The 11651-nt window shown below is 39.7% G+C and overlaps 1 protein-coding gene across 1 annotated transcript in view; it reads left to right on the top strand.

Moving 5' to 3' along the window:
- Positions 1-271: 271 nt before the first annotated feature.
- Positions 272-11651, top strand: part of gal3st4 (galactose-3-O-sulfotransferase 4) — a 17987-nt gene continuing 6607 nt past the window's right edge. The window contains exon 1 of the mRNA XM_024287493.2: positions 272-774. Within this exon, the coding sequence (XP_024143261.1) occupies positions 752-774 (23 nt within the window). The 5' untranslated portion in view covers positions 272-751. The remainder of the gene's footprint in view (positions 775-11651) is intronic.

Genomic DNA, 11651 nt, shown 5'->3' with positions numbered 1-11651 from the left:
GTTGTTTTTAAGATAATTTGGTATTTAGCTTCAGTGGTTTCAGCTTTCAGCTTTTTTAGCTATCAATTTCAGCATCTCCATCTGTCAGCACCAGCATCTTCAGCAGCCAAATTCAGCTTACAACATTCACACTAGTATTATCGCATGGAATGCTATATATTCATAAATTTGTAAAAAAAAAAATTGTTTTAAATATTTTAACAATTATTTTTGGGTGTTCAAAAATGTTCATCCTGTTGGTAAGGTGACTCACCTCAGCTGAGTTTTTGATTTTGGCCCCTTGTGCGAGTGAGTTTGACATCCCTGGTGAAATTCATAAATATTTTGTGAGTTTCCCTCTAAGCATGTGCGGGAGGGACGGTTCTCATCCTCAGCAGCCCCCCCACTGGTCGGCGACGCCCTGCCCCGCCTTGAAATGTGAGATGCTTTTATTTTGATAGTGTCCGGAAGCCTCCCCCTCCCGCTTCAGTCCGCCTTCAGCTCCCAGCTCAGACCTCAGACCGTCGGCGGATCAGCAAACGGGGACCCACACGGAGCAGAGCCGGGAGGAGGCGCGGAGGCTGAGGCTGCTTTTCCCGCGCGGACCCCCGTCACGCGGCCAGACCCGAGCTCGCCGTCCGTCCGCGGGGCCGCGCGGAGTCCATGGCCTGGACTGACGCTGGATCAGCTGCAGCGGAGGACTGCGAGATGCTCCGAGCTGCCTGCAGCTGCGCACCCACACCGATACCGACACCGAGCCCGGGACGCAGCGATGTTCATCAGACTAACGGCCAGGTACCGAGTCCGAGCCGGGGAGCGGGGGGTTGAAATCCGCAGGAGGGAGGGAGGTGTGGATGCACTGATTGTGCTGAAGAGGAGGAGGAGGAGGGGAGGGGGAGGAAGGGTGAGGGTAGGGTGGAGGGCAGAAGAACGCCTCCACGCAAAGGCCTTTCTGCTCACACTGATCCTCCATCTGCTGGACTGAGACTGTGCGCGCGCTGGCGTGCACGTCTTGTAAGACCATCTCTGATGGCAGCACACTCCTCCCGGTCCAGAGCGGTTTTGTCTCATTTAAATGAGTTTGCTGCTGTAATGTAATGTGGCAGGAGGCTGCAAAGTGCATCATTTCCATGTATTGTTTGTCTGGTCTGTGATCTGCTTCTCTGAAACTTTCATGTTTGTCACATGTCACAGCTTCTGTCTTTTTGTGTGTCTGTAGTCATTCTCTGATGTGGTCTCACACCTTGTGTTTAGTGTTGGTTTGTTTTAACACAACACCTTCAGTTAAGACTGAACCGACTGGTAAAATCCTGTAACGGATGTTGGTTTGGAAGTCTTAGCTGACTGATCAGAAAAGAGATAAAAAAAAACAGCCAGTGTGCTGAATAATCTTGTATTGCCGGTAGGGGTGTATGAATAAATCAATAAATCGGATTATATTCCTACAATCCAATAGGATCAATCTGTCTGAGGCAGAATTGAATCAACTTATCCCAAGAGTTGGTAAACTTTAAACAGAAAAAGAGCCGTTTGGGCTTGTTTTCTGCTGATGAAAACCTAGAAGGAGCCGTATAGTCTTGCTTTAGCCTTTAAGGAATTTTTCTTTGCATTCTTGACCCTCTTTTTTAAATAATAATATGAATTGTGTCTATTTTTTTGGCATGAACGAAAGCAAAAATATTAAAAAGAACCTTTTTTACTTATAAAGACACTCAAAACCGATGTAGCTCTGAATAGCTAGTAACCAATGTTGCTTTTAACTCATTTAACTCATAAAACTCATAAAAGATCAAACTTTTTACCAAAGTTTTACTTTGCATATAAAATCTGTTCATTCTGGAGGTAGAGTTGATCAAACAAGACGTCTTCAGGTCAACAGGATGTAAAAACCTACATAGTTTATCATCTATGTGAACCTCAGACATCTATTTATATATTTGTTTTTTGTTCTTTTTCCCTCTTTGTCCTCAGCAGTCTTACACCACTGGGTTTTGTTATTTTAGTTTGGGGTTTGGTAGTCTTAGTTTGTGGGCTTTGTTTATTTGTTTTCTTCAGGTAGTTCTGGTTAGGAGGAACTGCTGACTCTGATGGTCGACATGTCTGGATCAGCAGTCTCCATGACTTATTTAATGTTTGACCAAGGAGCCACAATGGAGATAAAAGACTTCTGCCCTATAAGATTAAAATGTTTTCTTCAAAATGAGATGAATCTACAATCGACATAGGAAAATACACTTTGGATTGAGACATGGTAGATGCCATCACAGACGACAACACACATTAATCCATCATTACAGTCCAATGTGTTGCTTTGACATTTGTACTCATATTTTTCTCCCATCATTCTTTCTTTCTGCTGTAGTTCTGGTCTTTATAGTTTGCATACATTCACACTGAGGTTAACCGCACTAGAGTTTCTTGCAAATGAACTGCAAATGTTGTTCTCAAGTGCCCCAGAGCTTCTCTGTTTGGTCTATAGCAGGGGTCCCCAAACTTTTTCCATCACTGTTTCCTTCTCTGATGTGGGGCCTGGATTCGTTTGTAGACTAACAGAAAATGGGTAACAACCACAGCCTAAACATAAACATTTATGTCTTTCCAGAAAGCCACACATAGTCAAATTTTAAATAATTAATTTCTGTAATCTTCACAGAAAAACATTTCTAAAGCAATAAAAAAATAAACCAATAAATAGTATATTCTCTCCTGTCATAGTTCAGACTGCAGACGGGTGGGGAAAAAAGTCATGTTGTATGCGGGTCTCGATCGGCCAGATTGAGAAAAAAAATGCTTCTCTAATAGTGTTTGGGGGGCAGGGCCAGATCCGGCCCACGGGCCATAGTCTGATCTAGACTAGAGCTCAGAGGAGCAAATGATGCTGATAGAAACTGATGTTGATGAAGCTTTAGTGTGAAGCCATTGACTGTATGTGAGAACTGGACGAGTGACCCCTCCCCCCTGGCGTTTCAAACAGGAAGTACCCTCTGGCTCCAAGAAACCAAAATCCTGTAGCCTTCTATTGGTCAGAATAACCATTCTAACTCTGATACTTTTTTCTAACAAGTCTTTGATCATAATTTTTTAATGTTTTTTTTTCCTTTAATACAAGTTATTCAAGTTATAAACTGACCAATCAAATGCTTCAGTAAAAGTAGGTTGATCCTTCAGACCTCCACGTCCAGCTTTTGAAACATTTGACAAAGTTTCGTGTAGGGGTGTGGACTTCCAATAAGCTCATTCCTGACTGGTGAGAGTGGTTGTCATGGAAACGTTAACTCAGACCGACTTGGACCAATCACTCCTTACCAACAATTTCTGGCTCCAACATGGCGGCGTCCGTATCCTGAAAAAATGGCGACTGTATTGACTTCCTTTGGTTAGAACCAGAAGCAAGTCATTTTCTTGAGTGACGTCACAGTGCGAGTGTCCGTGGCTCTGTGTTGTGACTTCTCGCCTGTGGTGGTCTTCTGGTGAAATCTTGTCTCGCCTGTTGTCATGCTGCTTCCTGTGGTCGTTGTCCCATGTGGTCTCGTCTGGTTTCTTGCAGTCACATGCGGCCCCGTGTTGCATTGTAGTCAGGCAGACAGCATGGGTTCAGACCATTGAGGCGGGCGGAACCACTACGTTCAAGAACACTAGTCTATTCACAGTTCCTCATTGTTTGAGTTTCCCTTTGCCTGGCCCTCAGGGTTTTCTGAGGTATTCTGATTAGAACACTTACTTTCAAATAACCTCCAATTTGAAAGTTGTTTTGTAGAAGTTTGTGGTTGACCTGTCTATTGGTGTTTTTCTTTTTCCATGTCGCTTAAGTTCAAGACATTGTTTTCTAAACAGCAACCTCCTTCAGTTTGTTTCAAACCTTTATCATGAAATATGTACAAATACAAGATAGAAAATACATTTCCTGAAGTCATAGAACGACTGAAGTCAATTTGGATGCAGAGAAAAGGTTTCTGAAACTACACAGTGAGATAGTTCCACAACAAGTGAATCTAATAGTTGACCATGCCTTTGTTTGGAAAAGGCTCAAGCTATAGTTCATGTAGACTGTTTCCACAGGATAAGAACACGAGTTTTGTCCAGACATCTTTGACTCTTCATTAGTTTTAAATGTCTTTTTAGATGTTTTTTATATAAATGGAGAAAGACGAGACAAACGAGCTGCCTAACATTCCTGCTGAAGGCCTTTAGAGGCCTGACAGGTTCTCACATGCATGGAAATGATTCTATCTACGTTACAATCAAGGGGCAAACTAATGACATCCGCCCTAAAGCTTGTTTAAAAACAAAGGTCAGTGGAGCCAGGTCAGTTTATGGCAAAGTGTCAGCCAAGAATAGAAACTAGTTAGACTGGATTAAAAAACGTTTCAACTCTGGGGGTGAATTTTTATAATCGTGACTAGAACTGGGACAATATATCAGTATGGTTAACTATCTCGATATATTTCAACTGACCAACATTTCCGGGATCCATTTTTCTTAATTGGTTTATAAAATAATACCATAGAAGTCCACTAGGGGGCGCTTCTAGTCATTATAGTCTTGTAGATATGTGTATATATTTATATTTATGTTTATAGGAATATATATGTTTGCGAATGTGTAGGTGTATGTCTGTTTATATGAATGTATATATGTATAATATTAATATCCTATATTACTTGTCAATACCCTATATTATTAATTTTTTAACTTATTACTTTTAATTATTTATTTATTTTGTAAATTTAATAGTTTTTTTTTTTCTTTTTTTTTAATGCAACTTTTTCATCAGTTTTTATCGGACCGATAATTTTAGCCTTAACGGTGTTGGCGGATACGCCGTACACTACTACTATCCGTCTTTCCTCGCTGCTTTTCCGACTGACAAGTTACAACAAACACATGTGGATAGCAGAGCGGCTGCGAACAAAAAGGTCCAAAGTGTGTCTGTATTTTTCTAAAGTAGATGTAGACAGCGTGCGCCATCTCTAATGTAACAAAAACATGGATTGTAAGGGCGGTAAAACCAGTGACCTATCCCAACGCGGCGCTAAAATACACCAGATTCCAGCGTCTGAATGTCCAAGTGAGACGTGTAGTGCCGCTATTGCTTTAACAAGTCTGTATGCTCGCGGTACACATGTAGAGCATGAGGCTGAAGTGAATAAAATTAAAAGGAATACGGCTAAAAACAATGATCATTTAATATTAATAGCCTGAACATTTATAGTGTTCCTCAATAATATGAAATTATCTGATATAAAATGTAAAATTTATTAAAATGCCACACTGTGAATTTTTATTTCCACATTTATTGTTCTTTGAAGTGAGGAGATAATTTGATATACTCGACATTTTAGTTCTTAATTTGAGTTTTTTTCATTTGCTACCTAAAAATGTATGTAATTATTGCAATTACACATTAGTATTTCTTGATCATTGTATTTTATTGTTGCAAAGGACATTAAGTTTTAAACCTAAATTGCTTTAAATTGTTCTGAAAAAGGTTTAGGGGGAAAATAAAAAGATGTATTTGTTTATAAACAGTGAGATATTATAGATTACAATGGTAATAAATCGATTAATGCAAAGATTGCCATATCGCGATACTACCGGTATCGTGAGTCATCTATCGCATCGTATCCTGAGTTACCCTGAGATTACCAGCCCTATTTATGGCGACTGTAAAGGTGTTTAATTTGAAATAACTTTAGATTTTCTTCCACATTCTTAGAACCAAATTGATCGTATTTTAGGAACAGCCCTCCAATTGACATGTCAAATCTTTTATAATCCACACCAGCCATGGTATTCACCGTAGATTTCCTATTTGCGGAACAGGGGAAGTTTAATGACTTGAGCTCCTCCATCCCTAAAGTTGGGGTTTATGTTAAATGTTTAACTCTTTAATACTAGTGCTGGAGACACCTAAATAATCAGTCGGTTCTGATGCTGAGAAACCCTAACCTGGCTTGGCTTTGACTCTTTACTAACGTAAAGTGTGGCATACCAACGCAAAGCGACCTTTTTAAGCTTCTGAGTCCTTTGGATTTACGTTAAAAGCTTACAAAAGTTAAGATGTTCAAAAAATGTAAACACTGGAGCTTTAAAGGGTTAAAGGAGTTCTTGGCAAGATTGAAGAAATTCAAGCCCAAAGTTATTTCTCAAAAGTCCTTGCTTTAAAAAAAAAAAAAAAGCAAACTCGGCATATTTTTCTTTGATAAAATATTCACTGCTGTAATGTCTGTTGACTTCAATGGAGACGTTCTTGGTGCCAGTCATCTAAAAGCTCTATAAAGATTAGGAAATCTGTGTGTGAAAAAACAACGTAAAGCCACTGCAAAGTCTATCATTTCCACTTCGGTTTGTCTTTAACCACATGTTTACCTAACCCAAACAGACGAAGAACAAACATTTCATGTGTCTTGAAGTGTTTGTTTTCTCAAGTCAACCATATCTGTGTTCAAAATCACCTTGCATGTATAACTCAATGTTTTCTAGAAACAAACCATGAAAGACAATGACTAGGCCTTTAGAGAACCCCACAACATATGTTAAAGGGATTAGTTTCACTATCACATGCTGCTGAGATGACTCACAAACGTCCACAGTCGACCGAGTTAACATGTAATCATGCTGACAAAAGGAAGGAGAAGAGCAGAAGTGACTCAAATACTCGGGACCACAAAGAAACCAGCAAATGTCACATGTTAAAAATCGAGGGATAAATTGTGTCCAGAGAAATAAAAACAACATAATTCATTTAGAAGCCAAGTTAGAGTGATTAATGTTTTGTAAAAATAGTTTTAGCAAGACGTTATCAAAAGAAGAAGGGTTATTCTAACAGCTGTTTATTTCTCTATAGAAGTCTTTGGGATTTTGGCTTCTTGGAGCCAGCAGGTACTTCCTGTTTGGAAGTACTCCCCCAGTTCTCGTCAGTGGTCACTTCCGATGCCCATTGCACAACACTTATCTTTCATTTAGATTTTTGTCATCTCATCGTTGGCGAGCACATTTGGATCACTGTCATTTTGCAATCCCTGAACCACCATACCTCACATGATGATGCATGTCACCCCTTCTTGAAACATCAGGTTTTTCACAGAGTTGCTTAATTTGATGGAACATAAATGCCATTCCTGATGATGTGGCGTAGTCCAGTTGGCGAACACGTCACAGTAAAATCAGAACCGTTTATCAGAGTTCCTGTACTTAATCAGTGCAGGAACTCCTGTGGTTATCTGTTAAAGTGTTCATTGTTCAGCTACGATTCACATCTGTACTTTGTGAGGGAGAGGGGATGATGTGTGGCTCGTTCTGATCTCGTATTTCTAATCATTTTGGAGAACTAAAAAAGGGTGGACAGCTACCTAAAATGACTATTACCCCAGAGGTCTGAGTTATTTTGGCTAGTAGTAGATCTAGATAATAGATCTAGATGAGGTCGGCTGCTGTCACGACAGCTCAGACCACTTTTAATTCATTTCACTGCATATTATTTATGTACAAAAAGTATGTATTCATCCACCAATTGTGCAAGTTCTCCCTGATGATGAGAGAAAATAGAGATGCCTGTCATTTTTGTCTTCATCACCTCAACTGTGAGAGAAAATTAGAATTTTTTTTTGCAAATTATGGTAGAAAATCAGTATTTGTTCACCTACAAACAAGCAAGATTTCCTGTAACTTCTTCTGTAAGAGGATCCTCTGTCCTCCACTCGTTTTAATTATAACTGTTTGAGCTCATTATTCATATAAAAGACACCTGTCCACTACGTCAAACTGTTACACTCCAAACTCCACTAAGGCCAAGACCAAAGATCTATCTCAGGACACCTGAGACAAAATTGTTGACCAGCACCAGGCTGGAAAGACTGAATCTGCAATAGGTAAGCAGCTTGGTGTGAAGAAATCAATTATTAGGAAATGGAAGACATACAAGACCAATGATATTCTCCCTCAGTCCATGTGAGGTCAAAATGATCACAAGAACGGTGAGAAAAAATCCCAGAACCACACGGGGGAGCAGGTGAATGACCTGCAGTTTTTTTTTTTTTTTCTGAATGTTCATCCACCCGCGACCCCGAAAGGGACAAAGCGGTCAGGAAAATGGATGGATGGATGTTCATCCACAGAACCTTTTTAAAAAATTTGAATATGGAAAAGTTTATTTATTACCATGATTCCATAAAAAAACTTAAATAATAGATTAATTGATTTCAAGTATTTGTTTGTACATAACTTATGTTTCCAGCTCATAAAATGCACAAAAAAAGGATTTCAAAAAAATTAGTGGAGAAGATTAAGTTAAAGCTGAATTGTCTGGTACCGTTTTGTGCGACTTTGGAGACGAGTAGCATTACCACTGCAGAGTAAACCCTTTAAGGTTTTTAGTTCTTTTTCAGTTTTCCTTTGTGTTTTTCTCCATTGGAGTTTCCATTTTCCCGGTGTTCCCAGACGTGATAACCAAGTTCCTTGTCTCAAAGTGATGCTCATTTGCCTGTTAGCCATATATACACATGCGTGAGATCTCTGCATGTTACTCCATAATCAGTAAGCGTAACATAGTGAGTACAGTCATACTTCTGACGGCAGTAAATCTAAACAATTCCACCCGTTTCATGATTTACGTTCACTGATTTCACCATTTTTCCTCCTCGTTTTTACATCAGATTGAGACATTTGTTCAAAGTTTACATTCTTCAGTTTGACGTGCCTGTTAAAGTGAAGGGTTAGTTATGGTGGGTTTCTCCGGCTCTGCCAGCTGTCACATCCCTTCTGTCAGAAGCCGTGTAATCATAAATTAGAAAGTCGTCTTTGGATTCTGTTTTGCACGTCTCTTACAACCATGTCTTAATCACATTAATACATGAATAGTCTCTGCAGAAATGGAGACATTTCAGCATGTTTGGACATTCTCAGCTGGATGTCAGCTGCAGAGCTGGAGAAAAAATGGATTTGTAGGGAGGAAAGACTGAAAAAGAGAGTTTCTGCTGAAAAGAATTGGCTTGGAAACATCTGGAAACACTTAAACGAGCATCTGGAAGAGAGCCCAAATAATGAAGTAAGAAGTGTAAATAGGCAGAGGTTTTACACTCTAATTTATTCAAGAATATCCTTATGTTTTTATCATTTCTTGTAAATATTTGTCTGTTCTTTGGTGCTACGTTAGAGCTTTTTATCTTGTGTTTCCGGATACGCCTGCTCAGCCTTGAGGGCTTGTTGCCCCAGCTCATGAGGGGCTGAAGGTCCTGCACTGCAGCCCTGGGGCTTGGCATGGCCCCTGACCTCTCGTGGGGCGGGTGACGATGCACTCTGTGGTCGTGCAAATCAGAAGTCCCAATCTGAGAACAACTTAAAGAGAAGAGGCCATCTGGCCCATCAGCATCCCCGCTACCAACGGCTTACACACAAAAAAAAAACGACATTCCAGTTTAGCAGCAACATGTGTTGCCCCTGAAAGTGGAACGTCCTACACCACGTGTCAAAGCCAAGGCCCGGGGGCCGGATCCGGCCCTCCAGATCATTTTATTTTATTGTTACTAATGTCTTGATGTTATCTTTCGCTCATTTCTAAATTTTGACAAAACATGTTTTTATGGAGAGTAAAATACTGAAAGTTATTTAAGGTTTAAGTTGATTTATTCTGAAATAATATTCCTGCCTTTTTATTATTCATAATTATGTTAAAAAGTTACAGTTTTAAAGTTTGGCATTCTGCTAGCTTTTTGGACTATTTAAGCATTTACTGAGATGTTTTAGGCTATTTTGATTTTGGAGTTTGGCTAATATTTCAGCTGGATGCTATGTTATCACTAATCTATGCCTTTTTCAGTTTTTCTAGACTATTTTTTTTAAGCTACATGCTAAATATTTTGGGAAAACCAATGTTTTTTGTGGCTATTTTGGAGTTTAGCTAATTTTTCAGCTGCATGCTAGCTGTTTTGGCTAATTTAGGCTTTTTTCCCAGTTTTTTTAAAATAATATTTTAGCTGGCTACTAGCTTCCACGTTTTCAGCTACTAGTGACCTAAGGTGTGTTTTGGATTTTGGCCCCTTGTGCGATTGAGTTTAACACTCCTGTTTTAAGTCGATTTATTCTGGAATAATACTCCTGCCTTTTTATTATTCATAATTATGCTAAATAGTTACAGTTTTAAAGTTGAAAAATTGGCATTATGTTAGATTTTTGGACTATTTTGGCATTTACTAAGATATTTTTTAGGTTATTTTGGAGTTTAGCTAATATTTCTTCTACATACTAGCTGTTTTGGCTAATTTAGGCTTTTTTAAAATGTTTTTTAGGCTGTTTTTGAGTTAGGACAATATTTACACTCTAGCTGTTTTGGCCAGTTTAGGCTTTTTTCAGTTCCTAAAGATATTTTGAAGTTTAGCTATTTTTTAACCTAGCCTGTTTTGGCTATCACGATCTAAGGCCTGTTTTGGATTTTGGCCCCCTGTGTGATTCAGTTTGACACCCCTGTTCTGCATCTTCCAGCAGGCAGGTTTTGAATCTTACTCAGACCCTTCCACAAAAGCAGGGCTTTGCAGGTCTGAGCAGCCTGCAAACCACACCTGTCAGAGGCAGGTAAGTGATCCTGGATTTTGCAGGAGCTGAACCCAAGATAGAATTCAGAGCAGCATTAGGAAGCCGCTTTAATGGATAACTTGAGAGCCGCTCTGCAAATACAGTGAATGAGCACCCTCAGCGAACATGAGAACCTTAAAAATAGTTAACTGTATGTTCGTAGTAAATCTGACCTCATGTTTTCATGTAAAAAACAGAGTAGGAACATTATTTGATGCAGCATTATCAGAGATGACCTGATATGAGCTTGGCTGCTGTCGTCCTGAAGATGCAAATCTCCTCTCCACCAGCCGTAATGAAGCGTGACATCCATACACGACTGCTTACAGCGTTCGCTTCATTTTCAGCCTGGATGGGCGCTCTTGTTCAGAGTCTGGATGACTGTAGAGGCAGACAACTCCACTGATAACTCTCGCCGGTGAAGCAAAGCCCAGTCATTCCTCTGACTGCCTGAAGCGTTTATAATCGCTTATATCCACCTGCGGTAAATGCTGCCTACGGTTATCGACGTCTGTTGGCATCAAAATGGCAAAAATGGTTCTGTTTGCCTACAAACCGCTCCGGCCCTCCATCAGAGAAGAAAACAGTTAGGTGGCCTTCACAAGAAAAAGTTTGGGGACCCCTGTGTTAGAAGACATTGTTACAAAGATTTAAGCCAAATCCTTCCCCTATGTTGAGGTCTCCAAACATAAGAGTTATGGAAAAATAGAGTCTATCTCCGAATTCCCTCCTACTCACTATATAGAGTTCAGTATTTTCTAGTTCTGTCCAAATCTACTAAATCCTAAATCGAGTTCAATAGAAATTGCCCAGAAGTCTTTGCAAAAAACTGGCGTGCATTGATGCTCACCAAGATCTTTTCAAAGCGACAAAGACCAGATACCTTACTGATGACATCAAGTGTAGGCGTATGAGGTAGGGCTGGGAATCACTGGGTACCTCACGATACGATACGATACGCGATACATGGCTCACGATATCGATAATATCGCAATACTGCGATAATTGGTAAAAATCCTCTCTAATAACTAGCATTATATAGAAGAACGTGTTTTTTTGTGAAAATATATCCCCATCTATATTTTTTAGCTTAAACACAATCA

Source organism: Oryzias melastigma, linkage group LG18 (assembly GCF_002922805.2).
Source record: "Oryzias melastigma strain HK-1 linkage group LG18, ASM292280v2, whole genome shotgun sequence".
Taxonomy (NCBI): Eukaryota; Metazoa; Chordata; class Actinopteri; order Beloniformes; family Adrianichthyidae; genus Oryzias; species Oryzias melastigma.
Note: the sequence above shows the minus strand (reverse complement) of the source record. Positions and strands in the feature narration are given on the sequence as shown.